The sequence below is a fragment of the Ixodes scapularis genome, unplaced genomic scaffold (genome assembly GCF_016920785.2).
Source record: "Ixodes scapularis isolate PalLabHiFi unplaced genomic scaffold, ASM1692078v2 PGA_scaffold8__174_contigs__length_109621045, whole genome shotgun sequence".
Classification (NCBI taxonomy): domain Eukaryota; kingdom Metazoa; phylum Arthropoda; class Arachnida; order Ixodida; family Ixodidae; genus Ixodes; species Ixodes scapularis.
The window spans coordinates 101,746,373-101,770,904 of record NW_024609883.1 but is presented as its reverse complement, the minus strand read 5'-3'; the positions used below and the strand labels follow the sequence as shown (position 1 = coordinate 101,770,904).

Sequence of the window (24,532 nt, the reverse complement as noted above, 5' to 3'; positions counted from 1 at the left end):
TACTGATTCTTAGCATACATTAGGGCGTTGACAGCGATTTGGGCCCGTCAGGACCGGACACCAAGACCACAGATGTCCGCGTCCGTGCCCCGCCGTTCCAGAGCAGCCGAAAAACACGAGGCTCTTTATTTAGATTGTTACGTCTACTCTACGCGTGTACCACACGTGCGCCCAAAATCAGAGTCTGCTTCCGTCAGAACGAACTCCGCACTAAAAAAGCCGACGTGACCGAGAGTACACGAGATGACTAAGTGCAGTTGAATGGATGGGGGTGCTCACCTGCCAGAGGACGGCCTGCCAGGTCTCCTGCCTGAGCACGCCCCCGTGGGCGTTGATGGTGGAGAAGAGAGTCTGGCCGGCGCTCTTGCGGACCGCCGACCGGGGGTCCACGCACAGCTCTCCCAGCCGCTGGAACAGGCACATCCACAGGGCGTCCCAGTCTCCCTGCTCCTCCTTCAGCTTCTCGGCATTCTGGTACAGGTAGTCTGCCATGTGCCACTGCAGGAAGCGAGGAACACAGAGGGTCTCAATGAGACACGCATATTTTATACGTCATTTTCTATGTGCTTTGTGCGTCATTTTCTATGAGAAATTTGTCCCGAACGAGCGTCGTAACAAGCATCACAAACGAGGGTCGTAAACGAACGTCACGATTGAGCGCCATGAACGAGAGTTGTGAATGAGTGACGTTACACAACGTTAAGGTTACATACATGAACTTCGAGCCCCAGCGGGGCTTGAACATGGGTCGGCGCACCAGCAACGGATACTATAGCAGTTGAGCTACTAGCACAGCTGCTATTGGAGGTTAAATGATGCTATCTGAATGCAAACTTCATACCTGCAAAGTTCGGAGAAACCAAATGCGGGAGAATTTCTAAGCAGGGGGGCTAGCGGTTTTTTCAAAGGAAATATTGAAAACAAATTTACACAAAGACAACTTCATTACATTTATGTTGCACTGCTCATGCTAGCGAGAGACAACTGGGCCTCGCTCATTGCAGCTGTCTGTTGTGACGGCAAAAACTTCTTGTGTAAGAGGGGGTAATTTGCATTTCCCGGGAGCTTTTTCTGTCAATCTTTCAACCTTACAAACTAATACGGGAGACTTGGCAGGTATGAAACGTGCCAGCGAGAGTAGAACAATCTTGAATTGAAGTAATAAAATGAAACATTACATAAATATAAATAAATAAATAAATAACAGATGAACAAAAATAATATAAAATAAACTTGGATGAAAATAAAGAATAGAAAATAACAAATTCAAAACCTTGCACAAACGACACATAGAGTGCGGTTTGTGCGGGACACATTCTGTGCTTCACCGGTCTTTGTCAGCATGATCCAGCCCGCATCATTTTCTTAACGCAGATTGCGTCACAGCACGGGATCCCAAGCTGGGTTCCTACACTATGTTTCAACTTACGTCCAGACTCGGCTGACGCTGCGAGCTAGGGCCCACCCCAAATGGGGCAATTTCTTCCATCAACTTGACGTCGCAACACCAGCAACGCGGGCCACCTGCTTTTGCATGCAGCAACCGAAGCTCTACGATTTGCCATTGTCATCATTAAATTTTAATTTTCTTGCACTATTTAGACATGCAGTTATGCGCTATAATTGTGTTTTTATATCTTTAACTGACTTGGAGAATACTTACTCATCTTTCTGAAACAATTTACTCCCAGAAACGGTGCATTTCAAACGAGAACAGTCTTTAGTTGTCATCAGTGTCTTGCGAAAACATTGTGTCCCTGATTGGCTGCCACCGCTTCAAACGTTTCCGAGTTGTCTGAATTGCTCGTCCGTTTCGAGCCGGGCGCGATCAGAGCAATTCGTGTTGCGGCGCCAAGACCTCGAGAAAGCTAGGGAACAACTCGCCAGCAACGTCGAAACTACTGGGAAAGTTGCCCCGCCTGACATGGGCCCAATCAGGCCAATCAAGAGAATTCAAAAGCGCAAGTCACTGAGCCCTTTCTGTTTACAACTGGTTCAGCAAAGATAGACCACGTACAGGAACACGACGAGCACCGTGAAGGTGCGCTTTTGACACAGTCCGATTGGTCTGGTCGGCTCATAGCATCATTGCATCTAGACTCAAGTTGAGGCAAAGTATGGGGGCACCAGAGTACCCCGACAAGCTCCCCAAGTTCATAAACTTCCTTGACCATACCCGCCCCCGAGTGAAGTGTTCTTCCAGTTGAAGCGCTGCTTCCACAGACCTCGGCCGCTCGCCAATACGTAACTGCGGACCTAAGCACTCCCCAATACACTCATTATTGTTCACAAGGTCTAGGCTCTTCCACCCCTTTGCGAGTCCTCGCGTTACGGGATAGAGTTTCGCAAGAAAAACGACACAAGGGACGGCCCCTCTGCACGCTCGCGTTCACTTACGACCAACTTCTCGTGATCTCTCGCAACGAAAGAAGACACCTGCATGTTGGGCGCCGTATACCGGGTGGCCCAGGAACCGCGTTTCAATAGAACAAAAAAGTTTTGCAATATTTGCGAGGTCAGACGTACAGGCCATCTAGGAGAGATGGTCGTTTGCGACGTCAGAAGTTTTTGGAGCCGAGAAAGACAGAATGGTGCGCAAAAAAAAATAAAGAATACATATATGGAAACCCCGAGCGCTCCCCGGCTACACAACAGTTAGCACCAGTGTGCCAGCAGTTGCGACAGATCACAACACATTCGGCGCAGTCAAACACAAATGTGCGAACGAGCCTTAAAAGGGCACTAAACCACTCTCTGCAACAGTGTATGTATGGTCATGACCCAATCTACGGGCTCTAAGCAACCTAAAAATCCAATCGTAAAATTCGTACGTGATTTCTCGTGATTTCGTAATTAAAATCAGTATCAAAGATTATTTGCCTCGGAACTATCGCCGACACCAGAGGGCGCCACCAGACAAGGAGAAAGGCTTCTCCTCGTCCGATGGCGCCCTCCAGTGTCCGCGATAGTTCCGAGCTAATCGATTTTTGATACCCTATTTATAGAGAAATCGGACACGCACGAATCTAATGTTTGGTTTCTGCACGCCCCAGCCAGATGACCTTTACCGCCGCAACTGTAGCGCACCGTTTTACAGCGCCGGCAATCGTCTGCGGCGTGGCGGTCATTGCACCTCCGAAATGGCACACAAGGACTTGCTGCATGGTTGCCCCGCCCTGGCTTCCCCCACGGCTGTAGACGAAACAGATGCCACCTACGCTGTCTTGCGAATCAGTCTTCTGCATTGTCCGGACGCTTCCGCCGACAGGCTAGGAAGAAATGGCAAATTCTTGTGCCTCTTCCAGCCCTAAAGCCTTGAGCGCGAGCAAGAACCGTCGTGCATCGTCGTCCCGGAGGCCGCAGCCGTTCGGTCTTATAGCATGCAATTAAGGGTCTCACCAAGATTGCAGTCCTTCTGCAAGGTGCAGCAGGTTGGCGATGAAGTCTTGAACATCCTCCCCCCCTTCTTGCTTGCGCGAAAAAAAGGAGTAACTTGCCGCAACCTCATTTGCTCGATGACTGTAGTATTCTTCCAGGTAACCCGCGATGGCTTCGTAAGTTAGGCTGTTGACGGCCGCAGACTGACAGCGCCCTTGAAGAATTCGAACGACATTGGCGCTCAGCAAAAACACCAGAAGTGTCCGTTTCACCTGGTCCGTGATGCCGTGTCTCTTGAATAAGCCTCCAAGCGGACGCAGTACGTGCTCCAAGTGCTGGTCGTTTCATCGCACGCTCGTGACCACGTAGCCATACTTTCTTCATTTCCCTTCAGCGCGTTCCTAACAGGCCGCCAAAGGACCCCGTCTTCGTGACCGCCGCTGTAGCCGAGCTTGAGCGAATCCAGACTTGATTAAGCAGACAACGGAAAGAGCTTTATTCAGCTGCTACAAAGTCCTTTTCTCGCACATGCCCTACACGAGGACTGGTGTGTGCGTATGCGTCTGTCTGGACGCGAGACTCTTGCCGATAGAGGACACCACACACGTGGTGGGGTTGCAAAGACACGGCAGTTACAATCGTAAATAGACTATAGCAGAAAATGGTTTAGTGGCCCTTTAAAAGCGTTCCGTCCACTAGGTCAGACCCTTGCACACGAACAAATCCTTTCCCGGGAGACCCAAGGAGGAGGAGGGGGGGGACTCACGAGCAGCCCCACGGCTGTGAGAGACACGTTGAGCTCCTGGTTCTGGGAGCCGAACTTGGCGGCCGTCTCGGTGCACAGCTGCAGGCAAGCCCTGGGCATGATGGGCAGAAAGTCCGCCACCACCAGCTGGAGGCACTGGAACGCCGACCGGATCAGGGCCTCCCCGTGACCCTCGGAGATGCCGCCCACAATCGTTAGCACCTGTGCACCGTGAGAGAGAGGGACCGTCGGAGGTGTCCTCGGCGTGGCCACGAGATAAGAGCCCTCATGGTTTTTCTCTCATGGCGAAGACCCGTTTCCCAAGCTTCAAGAGTCACGGACAACATTACTGGCGCAGTCTCGACTCCCGTGTCACTGCTTTGCCCTAGGGAGAGTGGTTGAGGTTTGGAGTTTACATGGATATCCACAGGCTAAGCCTAGCAGGAAGGCAAAGACAAAGGCATAATTTCTGCCTGACTGAGGCCGCTACCACCTACAGTTTACAGCAAGAACACAATTGTAAAAAAATGCATACACCATATTTGTATGACCACTGCACCCAGTCATTTAAGTCAATTTGGGATAAAAAAAAAACTTTTTTCATAGACAGCGTGCACCCGGTGCATGGTCCGCACTTGGCGCTTAATTGCATGTGACTATTTCTCATACACAGCACGCCTCAAATAATGCCTGCTCTATTAGCTAACAAAAAAAGCTTGTATTGTAAATAAGTCATAATTAGGGATGCCGCGAACTTTTTTCGAATCGAAGTTTCGATGATCGAATCAAGCGGTTCGAAAGGTTCGAAAGATTTCGATTTTTCGAATTGTCTATATTGTAAAATTTGACGGAGGTCGAATTTTTGAACTTGTTAAGCTAAGAAGTTCGACGCTTTTCGAACCGTCGAACTTATTACGCTAAAAAATTCGATATTTTTCGAACTTTCGAATTTATTGCGCTGCAAGGTTCGATGCTTGTCGAACTTTCGAACTTGACTGACCAAAAAATTCGATGAATTTCAAACTTTCGAACTTATTTATCAAAAGAAATCGAAAAGTTTCGAACTTTCGAATTCTGAAAAGTCAGAAGTTCGACGAACTTCGAACTTTTAGGGTAAAAGTTCGACGTTCGTCGAACTTCGAAAGACCGGCGAACGGTTTCATTTGATTTTAAGTAGTGGGGTACATTCGTAATTTTTTTTTTCTCAAACTTTTACACGCGGTGCTGCGTTCCTTACGAAAGACAATGTCATTTATTTCAATGTTCTGGCATGCTTAGGTTTAAAGAAATAAATCCCCGAAGGGGCGAGGAAGGACGACGGGTTTTTGACGATTATCGTTTGCGCCAGATTTGAAGCACGCTGCAGCCGGAGCTATTCATGGTAGAGAAGTTATACTTTTTTAAGAATGATCTATGTATAGCCTAGGCAAGTGCCGTCTTAAGATGTGATTATTGTTATTCAATGTGAGTTTCGAAGACATGTCCAAACATGTATCTGCATGCAATTATGACCTAAACTTGATATTTACTTTCGTCTAAGTTGTTTGAGGTATCGCACTTAAATTAACACCACAGACAGTACATATCATTGCCATCTGCAGAATACAAAATAATATATTTATTGTTTTTTCACGTTAAGGAATAAATTAACTCATGGGAGAAGATTTCTAGTAGTGTTCAAGTTCAGCACGTCATTAAAAGAAAACTTTTTTTTTCGCTTCACGTTCCTGGGACGTGTTTCTTTTAGCCTGTACACATTTTGGTAAAAGAAACTTGTTTCGAAGTTCTGAACCTCTGAATATGCAAGAATAGAACACTTCCGACGAATTCTTGATAGTTTTTTTTTCTCCTGCTTTTTATTCCCGCATTTATTCTTTTTTTTTTTTTCTTTTGTTACTATCGGCACAGGTGTTTAGGTCGAAAAGACAGCTTTGAACTTCCGAACCACTAAGCATGTGACGAACAGTGCCTTCTGACAACGAGTTTCTAACAATGACCATCTACGCAACCTTTTATGCAGTGAAGAGCGACATTAGCTATACATATGCATAAATAATTTCAGATTAAAATAAGCTCGACCACGCCCTCTTTCCCCGTATTGTTTTCTTTAACAGTCCGAAATACCTGCAAGGGGAGGAAAGAGGCTGAAGCCCCCCCCCCCCCCCCCCCCCGCTACCCTCTTTCCCCCCGTTTTTCCTCTTCCGACGCCACTTGTATGGTAGAACGCTCCTCGACCTCGAGTTGTGTCGGCTTTTGTGCTTTTTGCGAGGCGATTCCTCCGTCCCAGAAAATAAACCTCCAGGACAATTATAAACTTCACCGGATCGGATTACTACCAGCGTGCAAGGGGTGGCGAGCTAGTTTGCCAGGTCGCTTCAAGGTTTTTCTGAGCCTCAACCTCCTGCTCGGCCCTGGCCGTTTCGAACTGGAAGAGTTTCGTAAAACAGTGTGTTCGTGTAATCACAACTGCGTGATGCAGGTTAAAGACCCCCCCCCCCTCCCCCCCGGGGCTGGCGGTCACAATTCTGCACTGGCAAATATTCCAGCACATCCGGGACACTCGTCGTCTCATTTAATCGCCTGACCAACTTCGCAGAATCTAGATATCACACCCTAACTTTTCTAAACTTGATTTTGTGAAAACCAGTGAGTCGTGAAAACGTTATTTGAAACTGAAACTGTGGAAAAACTTGAAAATCGGACTTCGAACTTTGAAAACTTGGATTAGAAAAAAATTCAAAATCTTCGAAGTTTTTTTTTTTTTTATTTTTTTTTATTTAGCGCTAAAAGAGAATCAAAACCTTCGAACTTTTCTAACTTTATGCAAAAAGAAATTCGAAATCTTCGAATTGTTCGAACTTCATGTCTATAAAAATTCGAAGCGTTCGAAGTTTTCGAATTTTTTTTTACAAAGAATTTCGAAATCTTCGAATTTATCGAACCTGAAGTAAAAAAATATTCGAAATATTCGAATTCGAAATTTTAGAAACCGTGAAAGCTTCGAACTTTTCGAATTCGAAACTCCGCTGTGGACAAAAGTTGCGAATTTTTCGAAATCGAACCTCGGTCGGTACGAAAATATCGAAATTTTTCGAAATCGAACCTCAGTTCGCTTCGCAAATATCGAAACCTTTCGAAATCGAACCTAGGGTGGTTCGCGACATCCCTAGTCATAATTAAGACACGCTGTCATTCACAAAATCTGTCACATTGTGTCATAATGAACGATCAAGAAAAAAAAAAAAAAAATCCTTGCATAGTAGATAGTCTGCATGGCACAAAAATTTCAACTTTTAAGCATCTGTAGTTTACAGACTATTGTCCAAGAAATATGGTACACACAGGAAAAAAGAAAAGACCTTTGAACCATTTTCGGAACAACCGAAGATCTCGGTTGTGCAACGTCTTCTCTGCCACCAGCCTCCCTCAGCTGAGACAGCAGCGATCGAAGCGGCCAGGCTGGTTTTCGGAAATAGCCAGGCAGGAAGGAAGGCCTTACCTGCGGCCATCCGTGGGTGAGGGTCTCCCCGTTGCTGTGCAGGAGGGAGAGGGTGCAGTCTAGCTGCTTCTGCCGAATGTCCGGGTGGGCCGACGACATCTCCACCAGGGGCGCCAGCAGCAGTACCTAAAGGTAGAGCGCCTAGGTTTAAAGGGCAACTCCGTTCAATTCTGAAAATTTTGAGATTATCTGTGATTCCACATTAAAGAGCACTAACATAAGGGACTACATCACTTGCTACGCGAAAAATTTTATATATTTTGTGAAATCTTCCTTTAAACATGAACCGAAACCGAAACTTTAGCTCCGTCGGGCAACATTGGCCTCGGGCCGCCGGAAACATGGCCGCCATGTGGTACGAGCAGTCGCACGATTCTCCACACGACAACGGGTGGGATTGGGGAGGACATGTGCGAGGCGGAAGAGTCACCTGCACCGCAGTCTTCATCACCTTTTCGTGCCGATTTGGTGAACGAAACTCCAAAAGATAATAATCTCAAACGGTGAGACGACGACGGCAGTTGTGACGGAGGAGACGGCAGTAACAGCAATACGGCCGTACAGGCCAATCATATGGACACCGCTCAGTACCGAGAGGCGACGCTGCTGACGTCGCCTGTTACGCTTGCCCCGGGAAGTAAAAACAAACAAAAAGCAGCGATGTCGATGACGTTTAGCGTAATGTTGGCTAAGCCAACACCGTAGACTTGACTGCGCTGTTGACTGCGCCTCAATTTGCCCTCTAGAGTCGGCCAATATCGGCAACTTGGCGAGTTCCAAAGTTTGCCGGACCATTTAAAGGGACACTGACACCCCCAAAAATTTTTAAAATTTTTTCCAGGCAGTTTATTAAGGTGTCAGAAGATTACCCAATCAATATTTTGCTACAGCATCAAGTATATTTTTAATAAAGTCGAAAAACGCAACTGCTCAAAATCAAAACTGGATTGTAGAGGAAGAAGAAATACAGAGAAGGAGAGAGTTGCCAAAAGTCATGTAACTGTGCAACCTTTTTTTTTTTTCTTCTTTTTTTTTTTCAATCAATGCTTTTGAAGTTTTTTAGAAGCCACACAAAATGGGCACCATATTCTTTTTCTATTTCTAATGTTGAGTGCGTCTTCGATGCCCCACAACTTTGATTATATTTGGTAGTTGTGTCTATACAGTAAAGAACAGCACCTGATCACAGAGAAGAGAGTGAGTGCGACACAAACCAGCCAGTTCTTGACTGGAGGTTTTCGGGCGGAAAGAAAACGAATTTCGAGCCGCAAATTGTGCTCTGGGTAGTAGGCTCTCACATGTCACATACAAATAAAAGCCTTGGTGAGCATGAATACCCTGTCAGTGTCCCTAAGAAAGATTTAGACAGAACTAGGCCATAATATTTGACGCGTGGTCGTACAAAGTGATACTGAAGAGGACTGCATTGTTTTTCAAAAACAAAATTCAAGCGGAGTGGCCCTTTAAAAAGGGGGACCAATTCAAACCATGGAGAGAGCTTTTGCAGCTTAATGGCGAACGTCTCTTGCACCGACCGGTCGCAGGTGCGCACGCGTCGCGTAGTCCCATGACAAGGAGAAGGGTGCGGAGAGGCGGACACACTTGCGGACGATTGACACTTTCGTCGCCTCTTTGCAGTTTGTAGGGCAAACGCGACCCATAAACCCCGTGACCTCGATCGAGCAGTCGGAAGTGCTTTCGAGTATGGGCACACTACCTGCAGGCTCCTCCCCGGGGGTGCCGGCGCCGTCGTATCCGCCGTCTTTGTCGCGTCCTGCGGCGGGTGGTTCAGGGCCGCCTTGACCAAGTAGGTGAGGGCCTCTGCGCCCCATTCACGCATGCGGGTGTGCGGGTGGGCGCACACCTCCAGCAGGTGCTGCGTCACTGGCCGCCAGAGGGCCTCCACGCGGCCCAGGTTTACCAGGCCGGTCTCCAGCAGCTTGGCCACCGCAAACAGGGACGGCTCCTGAGAACCCAAAACGGGCCGGCCAAAAGGTCGTCAACGAGCAGGTACACAATTTCACAAATTTTTAAAGCAATAGCTTTGTGGGCAACACTTTGCAGAAATTCCGTCCTCGTCGGTTGAGGTCGTCGTCACCACGCGCAAAAAAAGGAGAAACCTTTTTTTTTTTCTACCCTATGGGCCCGAGCAGAGGCAAGTCAGGACTTCCCGTCGGAAGAGAGCGAAGAGGGCAGCCCTGGCGTCCCGCCAAGAATGGCGTGACAAAAGCAGAATCGCCGTGTCATCTGCTTGAAAGACTTGCTTTCCAACATTATTTGCCTTATGCAAAATCTCACTTTGGCAGTATCCAGTTGCTACGCGTAATGATGGATCGGTTTAGAAACTTCCACCGCGCTTACTCACTTACTTCACAAATCATTGAACACTGGTGAAGGTTGTCAGTGGCATCCACGACAGCTAAAAGAATTAACCGTGTCGCACCTCCATGCTCAGGTATGTGACGGCACCGTTCCACCCGCATTGCAGGTGGAATGGTGCGAAAAATGAGACTTTTTGTGGGCGAAAAATGTGGGCGAAAAATAAGACTTTTTGCATCAAAACGTTTTATATTCACATAAAGTGGCACTCCAACAATTTTAATGTTGAAAGCATTTCCAGCTTTTATTTTTTATATCCTTTACCTTGGCACAAGTGAGACAAAATGTGCCACCTTCCCCAAAACACTGCAATTCTGTTGCGTAATCGCGAAGGAAAAAACACCCTTTTTCCCGGCTTGCGGCTGCACATGGCAGTCGTAACTCCAGTGTCGCACCCTTCGGAGCATCCAAGGTTTTGTGGCGCCATCTATCGGAAGTCAATAAAACCAGTTCCTCTCCACCAGCTGCCGTCCCTCCCCATCTTTCTTCTGGCGGACCGCCATTTCTCTCGATCGCTCACCACGACCTTCAACAATGCTAAGTGGTTGCGGTGCCCCATTGCAGCCGAATTGAATCTTGAAAAGTCGACGATCGAGGACCGAGGGCTGGGTGCCTCAAAGATAGGATAGAACACATGGTACTCCCGAGAGGCGTTGCTGCACACCTCAGCCGAAAGACGGCGCGGTTTGAGGGGTACCACAAACTTCGATTTGCTTCGTTTTACAGGAAAAGCGCATACAGGAAAAAATGCTCTTCTGTTCTTTATTCTTTAGACAACGGAACAATTTCCACAATTAATTGGCCAAAGTTCAAAAATCGTTGCAGTCGTCGTCTCCATAGGAAATCTATGGAGACGACGTGACAAAAAGTGAGACGAAAAAGTGAAACAGAAGCGTTATGTCATCACTTGCAAGCGCAAGTAGCAGTGGTACCACGGCATACGCACATCGGTGTGTGCTTACCCGTCCCCAGTGAAGCGAGTTGAGCGTCTCACATTTTTGTCACGTGTCCATAACACCGCCGTTTGTAAGTACCAATTGATTCACCATGTCAAACCGCATCTGGGGAATCAAACATTTTTGAAAACGTTCGAGCATTTTCAGTGTTTGCACCACCGGGTGACAATTGTATCTAGGTAATTAAGGTAAGAAATCTGAAACTTAAGCAACCGCACGCATTCCAAGCTAGTGGTATGGTAGGCAAATGGGAGCTATCCTCAAAAAACGAGGAGAATACAATGAAAACACATATAAAAAAGACGTCAGGAGTTTTGCATTTGAAATAACATGACCAAGTATGTAACCACATTCTACAACAAAAAAAATTTTTTTTTCTTTGCAAAGTGTCGCATTTTATTTTGAAATTTCACCAATGAAGACACTTTACGCTTGTACCACTGACGTTTGTCACAAAGTAGCAGGAGGTAACAGCAAACAACACTGAGTCTCAAAAGGTGTTTCGATTGTATGCACAAGCAGTCACGCAACATTGCCAAAAACTTTTAGACCTACACTTTTTGAAGTTAAGTTCATTCCTCCTTTTCACACAAGGGGGATTTATTTCATCAAATTCCCCCAGGCGAAAAACAAATCTCAAGCCTACACGTTTAAAGAGCGCCGTCGACTTCTCCAACTCATACTGCAGCCTTTGGAATATAATGCTAGCTGACACTGTCTGACCGAAGGTTGTAAGTGGGCTTCACCCCTTTTAGCCTTCGTATATAGGGTGTTATGAATCGAAGGGGTCGCTGTAAAATGCCTGCTGTGTTGTGCGAATATTCTCATTTTCAAATAGTAGTTTCGAATAACACGCTACTCGATATTCACTTTGTGATGAACTGCGATAATCTTACTTCTTGAAGTGTTGAATGCCGCAAGTTAGTCCCGTTGAGTGTGCTTCTCACCGAGCACCTACGCACTGCGGGGAAGCAATACACGCAGAGCTCTGCGAGCTCCGCGGGTGTTGCTTCCCCTCAGTGTACAAGTGCTCGGTGCTGAAAGCACTCCAGAGGGCTAGCCTGTCGCAGAAATGCAAGAGTATATGTTGGGCAGCAATGTCTTCAAAACCCGAGCTCATCATTCGTGCCTGTTTGTCTTTTTTGTTTCTTTTCTGTAAATTTTTAAATTTAGGAAAAATATATTTGCATATAACAAGCAAAGTACAGGGTGATTCAAGGAGAGGCCAGGCTCTTTAAATCGACCACAAAATTCGGTTTCTTAAACCTATCGCGCTATGACTTTGTGCAGCATTGCCCACAGTCGGTGCATTTTTTTTTTGTAAAATTTGAAAAGAGCAAACTTACCTGAGGAAAAGGTATAGAAAGAAAAAGGCTTAGCTCCTATGGAAACGCAGCGAAGCCACCGATCTTCAAACAACATGGCACCGTTTCGCACGGGAGACAAGAGATGGCGCAAGCAGTCGCGATGCCGTTGCCGCCAACGAACGAGCATACGACGCCGAGAGCCGGTGTCTTTAGCAGACAAGGAACTGCAGTTCCTTGTTGTTACCGCGCCTGTTTTTGTTTCTGCGACTGTCGCCGCCTGCGGAACGCGCGCCACTTTTGAGTCGAAAAGATTCTAAAGACGCTGGCTCTCGTTCGGTCGAGAGCCACCATATGCTCGTTCGTTGGCGGCGTTCGTTGCGCCATCTCTCGTCTCCCGTGTGAAACGGTGCCATGTTGTTTGAAGACCGGTGGTGTCGCTGCGTTTCAGTAGGAGCTAAGCCTTTTTCTTACTTTACTTTTTCCTCAGGCAAGTTTGCTTTTTGCAAATTTTACAAAAAAAATGAAGCATCTGTGGGCAACGCTGCACAATGTTGTAGCGCGATAGGTTAAGAAACCGAATTTTGGGGTTGATTTAAACAGCCTGGCCTCTCCTTGGGTTACCCTGTACATATTCCCTAGACTAGGATAGCTGCAACAATTTTGTCATTTACATGCCACAGTTCATGAATATAGCTACTACATTAAAATTTGCTGAGCTTAGAAGTGGACAGTGGAAGGTTGGGTTGGGCAACTCGGTTGTATGCGACGGCACTGCCGTTGGAAGTTCCATGGGTATTCTAGTTCTTTACAAGTTCAGCCAAATGTTTGTTTAATTACGGTGCACGGTAGTGACTAAGACAAACTATTTGATATTCGATTCGAAAATATTTAGCCAAAACCACTGTTCACTTAAAATTCAGAATCCACTATTTGCATGACTTAAAAATAAGCAAGAAAATGTAATGCCTACATATAACAAGGTCAAACTTTCAACAGGGGTTGTATTTCAGTGATGTATTTTATAACTTGTGAAATTTCAAGGCATAATGCCATTTCTGCGAAGAATAGAATACCCATAAAACTTCCAACGGCTGCGCCGTCGCAGACAGCAGAGTTGCCCGAGAGTCGTGCCTGTGGCGCCATCTGCTGATAGGCGCAGCAAGTGCTCTATCATATGCAGATGACGGCTACCAAGTGCATGCTGCGCCTATCGAGAGGTGGCACCACCAGCCCAATCCTCGGGCAACTCGGTTGTCGGCTTTGATGCACACCATTGAAAATTCAAAATATTGAGGGCCTTGCTTTAATTTATGGTGAGAACAGAGTTACACTTCGAAATTTAATAACTTAAAATACATATTCTTAAGGAAGTTTGAGCTCGTTACATGCAGGCGCCGATTTTCCGACTCATTTTGCAACGAGTTCCTCGATAGATAGATAGACCTCGATAGATAGATAGATCTCAATAGATTTATCCCCGCGCCTATCGACCACTCTGTCCCTCGATCGATCAATCAGTCAGTCAATTCATCCATTTATTAATCAATCCAAGCAATCGCGCTCACCCTGTTATTGTAGGCCAGCTCCATTGACTCCGTAGACAGCTTGCAGAGGGCGTCAATGAGATGGTGCAGGGCTACGTCATCCAAGTACCTAGGGACACGACAGGAGAACACTCAAGCATGCGATACAACGAAGAGGCAAGAACAAACTTTAAGGGGAACTGGAAAATGAAATAGGAACGAGCAACGGTGGTACAACAACTGCGCAAGAAGCATTCCTTCATCCAAAACTAAAAAGAAACAAAAATGTTTACATACAAGCAACTAGAGTCGTTTTCAGCACCACACACTTTAAACAACCTATACGATTTTGTGAATTCAAATTTCGTCAAAATGCAAGACGACGCTCGACCGGTGGCTAGTTGTAAAACGGCCTTTGAAGAACCCTTTCGAAAACCACTTGATCACAGTGACATCTCTACAAAAAAGTGTGGCACGCTAAGTTGTGTTGCAAAAGCAGCAAGTTCCCAAAGCCAAAAAAACATTGCAGGGGAGCAGTCTGCAACACCCTTGTTAGTAGCAGCGAGCAAAAGCAACCCACACTTTTGTTAGTGCACAACCTAGGCCGAGGAAAGCCGTGACCTGTCATTTGGTCCGCTTACCCCCTGTACGCAGAGCAACGAGCATCAAGAACCTCACCAGGTGTAAGTTTAGATCACTCGCAAGATTGTGCAGATTTCAGGAAAATCTACTACAGTCGAATCTCGATATAATTCAAACTCAAGGGGGGCCGAAAATTTGTTTGAATAAAGCAAAGTTTGAATTATCGGGAGTTTCCTCCCATAGAGACGCATAGGATGGGACCTGCATGTTAGTTTGAATTAACCACAAAATTGAATTAATGACAGTCGACTCTACCATATTATCCTGAGAGACAGCCTACCTAAAATCGAAAGCAAATAGTGTGAAAACAAGGAATAAGTCCACTTTCGATGTGCAACGAAAAAAAATGTTGACAAGTGCTAGTTTTAGATTCTGTGACCTGAGAAACTTGTGATCACAGAGAGGAGCAATGTACAAAATCCGACCGTTGTTCCCAGTCGGCAACACTTGCTTATCTCCCGCTGTGGCTAAGCGACACCATTTCTGTTGGGATCACCATCGACCATGGCTTTGCAATTACTAAAAGTAGGCTATCTTTCGTAATGTTGAAAAAATAGCAAATCGTGCCAAAAATGTGGGTGGGTTATCTTTCGGGGCTGGGGCATCTCTCGGGATATATTATGGTATGTAAACCAGTTCAAGAGTCGCAAACTCCTTGGAGCTTTGAATGTGGCAAGGTTCCCAGGAATTTGAGTTTCAATATCCTCAATTTTTCCAGGGTATGAAGGATGAGCAGTCTGACCTCGACTCTTTAGCACTGAGCTAGTGTTGTAGTGTGCGCGTGGACGGGCCTCGACTCGGCTAAAGCTGCCCACTTTCCCCGAGCAGCGAGGCAGAAACTTTACGACACAAATCGAGCTGCAAAGAGAGAGAAAACCGCACACCAAACGCAACACAAGCTTGAGAGAAAACGAGAGGGGGGAAAGAAAGGAGGAAAGAACACGACACGGAGATCGGACAAAAGCCGGCTGCTGCACTTACTGGGAGTTGTGAAAGACGCGGGACAGCGTACCAGCCAGCGGCACGTAGCTGCAGCAGCATGTTGTTGTTGTTTTTTTCGGGGGGGAGGGGGGAAAGGGGACGGGTTCGTTTACGGTTTTAGTTCAGAAGGGGGTGGTGGGGGGGGGGCCATCAGAGCAAGACAAAGAGAGAGAGAGAGAAAGAGAAGGGGGTGGGAAGAGAGAAACCACAGACGTCAGTCACTGCACGGACACACTAACAAGCAACGAGAACGGCACTTACAGGGGACAAGGAAAAGAACCGAGGGTTCTGACACCCCCCCCCCCCCCTTTCAACCAAGCGACAAGCACCATTCGTCTGCTAACGCCAGCTAGATTTTGCACGAGATTAAAGCTTCAAGCGTGTCTTGACACTATCTGATAAACTCGAAGACTCGCAGACTGTGTTGAGAATGAGCTCGGCACGTGCCGTGTAAATGCGTGATGCGATGCGACTCTGCAACGTGCCACGTGACATCATGTGATCTCATGATGTCACAGTCATGTGATATTATGTCATGTCACGTCACGTCGCGGTGTCACGGGGCGCCACATGTCATCCGAACTTGATGTCAAGTCACCTGATGTCACAAAGTCAGGTGACCTGTGCCGGTTCTATGAAATCCCACAGTCCGCGTCAAAACACTGAGCAAGGGGAGATATGCATCACCCTAGACTGTGGTCGTACGGTGATGGAAGACATGGCAGCCGCCATATTGGTGGCCTTGTTCGAGCGAGAATGATGCAGCAGAGAACCCCTATGCAATAGCCTAAAAAAAAAGTGTCGTTCCTATTGCATGCATTCCTACAGTCACATAGTACGATATAAAAATCCCCTGCTTTATTTTTGGCAACCAAACGCACTGACAATTCCCACCGTCTGTAAACAATCATCTAATTTCACACTGCTCAGAGGATCTCAAACAAACGAGTATACAGAATAGCTTAGAACACACGTCAAGATACCAGTGGCCACGCAGTGTATCATAATTCACAATTTGAGCAAATTGTATACAGAGTGTCCCCCCCTCCCCTTAAAAAAAAAAAAAAAAATTTACTGTTTTTTTTTTTCTTTTTATTGCAAAAATAAAAGATGCTTGTCGAACGCTCAGTCCATACTTCGCGTCACTAGTTATGTGGAGTACAGGGGAAGGCAATGCCAGGCAAGGGGAGAAAGGTCCAGCACTAGGACGGCTGAGGAGGAGAGTCCGCTCTCCCGTCCTGCCTTCCTAGAGCTCGCTCTTTCTCTCTTCGCCTGGCGTTACCTTCGCCTGCACTGCACACAACTAGGGACGCGGGAGTTTAGCGTTCGGTCCACAACTAGCGGTCCAAACCGGATGCCAATGTTTCAGAACCGTCATCTTTTTAAAAACTTAAGAGATTTTCTGAGAATTTCAATGGGAAAATAACCCATTCTTGGTAACTGGTGCCATTCAGCTCCATGCATTCGGGGCCTCTGTCGGCAACCATTTTCCCACTGAAAATTTGAGAAAGATCATAAAAACTTTTTATTAATACAACAGTTAGTTCCGAAACTCTGGCATCTGGTCCGCTACATCTGGGCGGAAAACAAGCATTCAGCAGTGCATAAATTATTTTTGCAGTGAAAAAAAAAAAAAAACTATTTTTTATATTTGTTTCATACGTTCACACTTCCGTAGATCTGTTTTCAATATTGATTTCATTTGATAACGTAAAGCCCCACCACCTAAGGCCTATGCAAACATGATAAAAACGAAACAGTACAAAGACAAGGACGAAGTAGACGAAACCACAGGACACAAAGCTGTGTTTCTTCTACTTCGTCTTTGTCGTTGTGCTGTTTGTTCTTATCACGTCTACTTACCAACTAGCCCACACTTCTACGTTAATCACCTATGCGGAGTGCAAGCTTGGCTACTTGTTGCACAGGGGTTGCGATGACGTCAGAACGCTGAGCTCTTATTGGTTGATCAAAAAAAAATAGTGGGTAGACCTCAAGGCATCTAGCATCGAAATATACCCACTATCCTTTCAATCAAAGCCAATCAGAACTCGACGTTGTTTGGACGTCACTGCAACCTCCGCGCAAGAAGCAGACGGCTTACTCTCCGCATAGCTGTTCGTTAGAGCCATGTAAAACAAAGTGTTATTATTATTCTTATATTTTTATTATGCAAAGACAGACTCACTGGGAGCTCTCGAATAGGCGGGACAGCATGGCGGAAAGGACCGGCAGGTCGGCCATGACGGCGGTGGTGATGACCGACGAGGAGGAAGACATGGCGGGTCCGCCCCCGCCCATGGGCTCGGCGCCGTTCTTGGGTGCGGCCTTGAGGCAGCCCCCCGTGGAGGGCTTCAGGCCCAAGATCCAGACCAGGTGCTGGAGTGTGGTGAGCACCAGGTGCCAGGCGCTGCCCAGCACCGCCCCGTGGGCCTGGGCCAGCCCCAGCAGGGCACGCATGCACTGCAGGTTCTTGGCCGTCAGCTGCCCGCGAAGAAGCAGACGGGGGAGACATCGGCGGGGGGAAGACAAAAACGTCGGTCGTCTCTACATCATTTTCAAAAGGCGTGACTGTAGAACGCCCTTTGCTCTTGTCTGCCGGAAACTGGTTCGTCGCGCTCGTTATGCGCCGATCGGCCGCTGTGCAACGACGACTAGTTTCTCGTCACAGCCGGGCCCAGCGCTCTCGCTTTGCAGTTGTATACATCGCCGCGCCTGCCGTTGCTTGCGGGCTCTTGTGGTGCACAAACCCCGCAAGCAAGAGCCTTCGTAGTGTGTGCGGTCCACCTTGCTGCCATCGAGCACACGTTGCAGAAAGTCCCCGCTCCCGTAGCACACGCCAACCACACGCCCCGTGCTGCACGTTCCGCGCCGCACGCTCCATCTAGGCCACACCTTCGGACGCAATAGCGCTACAGCTGGCCCCATAAATGCTACCCATTCAAAATAGCCGTCCCAGCGGCATTGAACATCGAAGAAAAAAAAAGCAGACGGGCCGGGCGTTGGCTCCCGATTGACCTTACGAGACGCAACACGAAGAGAAGCCACCACCCACCATGACCGGGCCTTGGTGCCCTCCGAGGGACTGCGTGAGCAGGGGCGTTCCCACGGCCACCACCTGTTGCCGGGGGGCGTCGTGGGGGTCGCAGCCAGGGCCCCCCAGGAAGGGCCCCAGGTTGGGGCCCTGGGGAGGCAGGGGAACCAGGGGGCCCCCGGCCACGCCGCCCCCCCCGCCCCCGCCCCCTCCGGGAACCCCGTCCCCACGGGGGTGTGGGGAGGACGCGGACTTGGGGAACGTCGCGCTCAGCACCTGTGAGGGAGAAGGATGGAGTTGTCTTGCCGTTCTCGGATCACCGTGCCTCGATTACGACACTTCGGGAATTCTTCGAGGGGCAGAACATTCTGTACATCTTTTTGTTTGCAAGGCATTCAAAATTAGGCAGATAAAAACATAGTGAACAAGTTGCACCAACATAGAAAGCCTACGACTTGAAGGGACGACACATGAAATCTTCCGGTCAATTAGGCCCAGCTAAGTCAACCGGCCGCCGCGTTCTTCGAGAGAGAATCGACACCGACCGTGAGCGTGTAGTGGGGCGGCAGGGAGCCCTTGCACATGGCCGTGATGAAGGCGTCCCTCGGAGTGGACAGCTGCAGGTGGCCGGAGAGGCTGGCAAACCGCTGCATCGTCTTCAGGATCTCCTCGGTGGCCGCCTCTTCCGTGCTGCGTGGGGCCAGGAGAACAGACAAAGGAGCGAAGATGAGAGGTATAGTAATCCGGCGATGTGGCTACTATTTTGCTGCTTATTACGGTATGACAGGCCGAAAAGACACGGACCACTTCCAGATTACCAGCTCGTAGAAGAATGAACGTCCTCGAGCTCGGTCCATCGGCCCGAGCAGTGTCAACGACGACAATGTTCGTCTTTTGAAATCGCCACAAGAGGGACCTCGAAGCAAATGAAAATCAGACGATTCTTTTCCACGTTGTGCAAACTAGTTCCTGCGACGTTCCAGTGATACAAGTACAACTTTGGAAATGCTTTGTGGCTGTAGAAATGTACTATCCTTTTCCTGTTTTGGTACTTCTGAGAATCGGAAGACCCAATCTAAGCGCCTGTTCAGTGGTGAGCACATCCGAACAGATGGCTTGTCGCGGAAAAATACTTCCCGTTTTCGTTCGTTTCGGATAGGAGGTTTTCTTAACGTGAACTCGGAGCGTCGCTTAGAGACGTCTGCACTTTCGCTAAGAAAAAACAGGAACTGAGAAAAAAAAAAGCAAGCCTCGGACCTCGTGAGTCAAATAGCTAGTCTTCAAGACGACCACCATCCAACGAAACCTACAATCTAAAATTGCTCAAATATTAAGTCTTAAGTGTTCATTCACTCCCCAGCCAATCAAACAAGTTTCTAATTTTACACGACTCAACACCCATTCACACGGCGGCATTTAGTCGTGCTTAAATACGTCGCAGGAACCGACACCGAGATATGGGGGCAAGTCACCGTGGAACCCGGACAAAGTGACGCTTGGTTGCCATGGCAGCTTGCAGTAGTATCTCCACACGGTCAAATGTGACCATGCGAATGGGCCTTTAGCCGGATCACGGGGCCAAGAAAACATAAAGCCGCAGCAACACCGCCTGTACGTCATAAGAGACTTTGTGATTGCTGTAGATACGATGACAAAATTATGTGCAGACACGCCTCAAACACTTTTGAAGCACGTCTGCTTCGTGCATACACATGCCTCAAACACGTCTGCAGTCTGCAGACGGTTTTTGCACGACCAATGGTGACCGTCAGACGAGGAAAAAACACGTCTAAGACAATGTCTCCGGTCCTTTTTTTTTTTGCACAATGCATCAACGGCGTGACCACGGCTTAAGGGTGACATTGTAGTGCCACGAAAGGCGCAAGAATTACTGTCGCAAGCTCGAGAGCCGCCGCTCAGGACGTCGTCGTCGTCGAGCTCACCTGGCGTCGAGGAGCAAGGAGAGAGCCGCCAGCAATCCGCACCAAGAGGAAGACACAAGCTGGCGGTGGAGGCGACCGTTGTGGGCGTCTGCCGCCCCCTCCGCCCCCCGCGCCGCAGCCTCCTTCTCGTCCTGCTCCACCACCGCCGTGATGCTGGCCACGATGTCCAGCAGGCAGAGGTAGCCCAAAGACACGCCGTAGCCGTCCGCAATTGTCGGCGGCTCCACCCGGTCGAGCATCTCCATGCTGCGAGCGTGGGGAGAACGACCTTGACGTGCCTAGAGGCGCGAGATTGCACGGCCGTCGACGGGACGGGAGGGTCGCGGGAGAACGTCCGGCTGCACTAACCCCGGCACACGCCTCTTCCTCCTTGCAGAGTCTCAGCTTGGCCTTGGCATTTAAAGCTATAGTCCGTTGCAACTCAAGAAGGTGGGGCGAGGGAAAGGAAAGCTGGGGAGGAGGGAGCAGACGAAACGCTGGAGAGAAGGGGGAAGCCTCCTCCTCCCCCACCTTTCTTTCCCTCGCCGAATCTTCTTGAGTTGCAACGGACTGTAGTAAGGAGCAAGAACGACACTAAACAACTGACGCGGGAGTGAAAACCTAAACGTCACTAAATCTTTTCCGCAATTGCCAGCGACACCAAAATGACGAGAAAACGTAGCGGCTCCCTGGAGTTCGAGCACGACCGATGGCTCCGTCCTTGCACCGAGATTATGGTCAAACCAGGATGTCTCAAATTCAAAAGGGATCGGAAATTAGTCCAATATATAAACTGATGTTAACCTACGCTCCAGTAGATATCTCAGTGCGTCTCATCTAATATCCATGATCGTGACAAATGGAAGCCGACCAAATGAAGTGTCCGAGAACCGCTAAGTACAGTAGAACCTTCTCGAAGCTTAGTTGGCGGAAACCGCAGGCGCTGCCACCCATGCACAGCCGCTTTTTTTCAACAGCACGGGCCACGAAACACGAAAATAGTAATAAATAAGAAAACTTAAAAAAAAGGGTAGCTGTAAAAAAAAAAAAAAAATCTCCCTTGGTTCATAGAAAGAAGTCAAGCAACACAAAAAAATCTGCAGTAAGATCAGACAACAAAAATAAGCGGCAAAAAAAAAATGGTATGCCGAAACGGCAAAGCAACCCAGTAAAGTAGAAATGGCAAAGCAAAAAACAATAAAAAAAAGGTAGACAAAAATAAACAAAACATTGGAACAGTGACCACACAACTGTTGTCCACACACTTAAGTAGCCAAAGACCTTTTTCATTCTTGCTTTTATTGGGGGGCTGAGTAGTCTAGGCAAAGTGTTGTTTTCCTCCTTTGCCTCTTTGCACCTTTCGCTGCTCGTGGCCAGGGTCGTTTATCCTCGGTGTGTGCCAACCGCGAGGCAACAGGAGTGTTCATAAAAAGCCTGCCTACCAGGGGTGCGCGGCTTGATGTATCAAATGGTCCCAGTGGTGAAGTTCGATACAAATGCGCAAGGTGCCTTTACATTTACGAACGATTTCTAAAGGGATGTTTTCGCCATTCAAAACGTACAATATTTCGAAATACCAGGATTCGACACGATCAAGCTCAACTGTGGAAGTTGGCAGGTAAACAAATCTCCGGTTGTTTAGAGCTAAAAGAGAGATTAGACCGAGACCAATCTGGCCAGTCGAGGCACGGCGCGAGCGAAGAGACTCACTACGTGGCCTTGGGCACCCCGGGCGACGCCACGTGGGGAAGCAGTGGCATCCAGACGCCCCTGTAGAGGAAGGCAGCCTGTGGCGGCTGTGCCAGAGACGCGGTGGCTCCGCCGCCGCTGCCACCACCCGTGGGTACTGCGGGCGCCGCCCCGGCCCCCGGCCCCATCCCCGGACCTCCACCCCCGACCGGGTGGTAGTAGTGATGGTGGTGGCAGGGTGCATTCACAAACAGCGCCTGGACGTACGCCCCCAGGGCATTCACCATGTCCTGGAAGATCTTGGTGCTGTGGTCCTTCATGTCGTAGCTCTCGCAGAAGCTCCTGCTCGTTCAACGAGGGAGGGAAGGGGCGGAGAGAGCAGAGGTCATAAAGCCTGCACTCGTCGCATCCGCTTTCTCTGCTCTATAGCGCACGTACGTGGGTAGTGATTAAATTACAGCAGCAGGCCATTTTCGAAAGTGAACGCCATCTATTAGCTGCTGCGCCAATCATCCGAGGCCACCGTTGTTTGGGCGCACGCTTCGAGCGTGTATTGGACACGAGAGCTGTGTCAGCGTTTGGCAAGAACTTGGAACCAATAGCACGTTTCATGTCCAAGAAGTGGCAACAGCCATTTCTTCGGCAGATTTTCGAAAAGGCTTTGTTAAATCGACATAACTTTTTTTCTTTTTAGGTATCTTGCACCGTAATTAATTACTTCTACGAGTAATTTGCAACTTTGATTCATTGGTTTCAACTAAAATTAAAAGTTGCTGTAATATAGTTACTTTTATGATTAATTTCTAACTGGGAGGGATTCATTGCTTTTGACTAAAAGTAAGTGGATAGTTGTCATTTAATCACTTACAGCAACCTCAGTAATCTCAAAATATTAAATTAGAACTACCGTAGAATACCGCGCATCCGCCCACACCACAGTAAGCGCTCATTCCCCAGTTTGTAGGATCTGAGAAAATACGCACAGTACATTTATATGTAAAATTTATGACCAAAGAAGCGCCCATCCACCATTTTTTTGCGATTATCTCCAAAGCTTGAGTGGGCGCTTGCTCGGTATTTTACGGTACAACTACTATTTTTCATGATTTTGTCATCACGCTGGAGGTTCTCGTTCCGTAGTCGCCGAGAGGTGCTAGTAATTCCAGCTTAAACTAACCTGAGCAGCTCCGGCTGCGTGCACATCCTGTGCAGCACCTCGAGGGCCAGGGTGCGCTGCCAGTTGGGCTTTTCGTGATCCAGGAACTTCACCACCAGCGAGAGGAAGATCTCGCACTCAGTCACCTGGGCAGGAAGGCGCCACCCATGAGCGGACGACGCTCGCAAGCAGACGACGCCAGCGAGCAGAGCAGACGACACCCGTGAACCACACAGACGATCAACGGCGATGTGTCGGTTTGTTGCAAGGCTTATTATATATTAGGGTATTCCAGGTGGCATCCAAATGAAAAAGGTTTCGGGCCACGCGACACCTGATGCAATTTGTGGTGTCATGTGACATGACCAGGGTGTCTAGCAAATTATTATTTTGAAATTCCCTGACATTTCTATGTTTTCCCTGACAATTTCAGGTGAAATTACCCGACTACTGTAGAGGCGGTTAAATATATAAGACCATTACAACACAAGGCATTGAGAATTGAGCACTGTGAGGATCATTTTGCGTGGGCTTAATCCAACTTGAATTGTCCGAAATATTTGGGTTCGTCCAGTTCGGATTAAACGAGCACTTTCTTGCCACCGACACCGTCAGTGAAGAGGCTACTTCCGAAAACATGATGAAAACACGACGCTCATAAAAACACTATGAAAACACACGTCAATAACCGAACGGCAGAAATGGCCGCCAGAGGACTTTTGGCTTAAGGCTCGGATTGGTGTCTGCAACCTTTCCCATTTGTTACTGAATCTAGTAGCTCTAACTGGATCTAGCCTGTGTCACGCCCTCGATCCAATCCAAGGCTTGGACTGGATTTGTCGGCTGTTCCCTTTGCACCGGGTAGCACACTCTTCGCCGGGTAAGCAGAGCCCGCGCTCCGCTCCAAGCAGAATTTATTGCCTATTTTTCTGCCCCCAAGTCCTCAAGTCTTTGCTCAGGGCACACAATGGCGTTTCCGGCTCATTTTCCCTGATTGGGCTCGCTTTTTGACAATATCCCTGACAATTCCCCGATTTTTCCCGGTAATTAAAACTCCCCTGACAATTCCCGGTTTTCCCGGTCGCTAGACACCCTGCATCACAATGTCAGCATTATTAGATCTATGCGGAGCGCAAGTTCGTCTGCTTCTTTTGAGGGGGTTGTGGTGACGTCAGAACTTCAAACTCTGATTGGCTCTGACTAAGGGACAGTGGGTAGGCCTCAAGGCTGCTTGCTTTGAGGTCTACCCACTATCCTTCCATCAGAGCCAATCAGAGCTCGGTTTCGTTCTGACGTCACCACAACCCCTGCAAAAGAAGCA

General features: G+C 48.1%; 1 protein-coding gene across 2 annotated transcripts in view; it reads right to left on the bottom strand.

The window, feature by feature from the left end:
* The window catches only part of LOC115308871 (protein MON2 homolog), a 93,553-nt gene that overhangs the window by 55,703 nt on the left and 13,318 nt on the right, over positions 1-24,532 (bottom strand). For both annotated transcript variants that reach the window (XM_042286829.1, XM_029966988.4), the window contains exons 9-19: positions 23,233-23,357; positions 22,077-22,397; positions 20,388-20,633; positions 18,990-19,134; positions 18,466-18,720; positions 17,599-17,894; positions 13,830-13,917; positions 9,340-9,588; positions 7,623-7,748; positions 4,145-4,345; positions 280-498 (exon numbers count right to left, since the gene is read on the bottom strand). In XM_042286829.1, the coding sequence (XP_042142763.1) occupies positions 280-498; positions 4,145-4,345; positions 7,623-7,748; positions 9,340-9,588; positions 13,830-13,917; positions 17,599-17,894; positions 18,466-18,720; positions 18,990-19,134; positions 20,388-20,633; positions 22,077-22,397; positions 23,233-23,357 (2,271 nt within the window). The remainder of the gene's footprint in view (positions 1-279; positions 499-4,144; positions 4,346-7,622; positions 7,749-9,339; positions 9,589-13,829; positions 13,918-17,598; positions 17,895-18,465; positions 18,721-18,989; positions 19,135-20,387; positions 20,634-22,076; positions 22,398-23,232; positions 23,358-24,532) is intronic.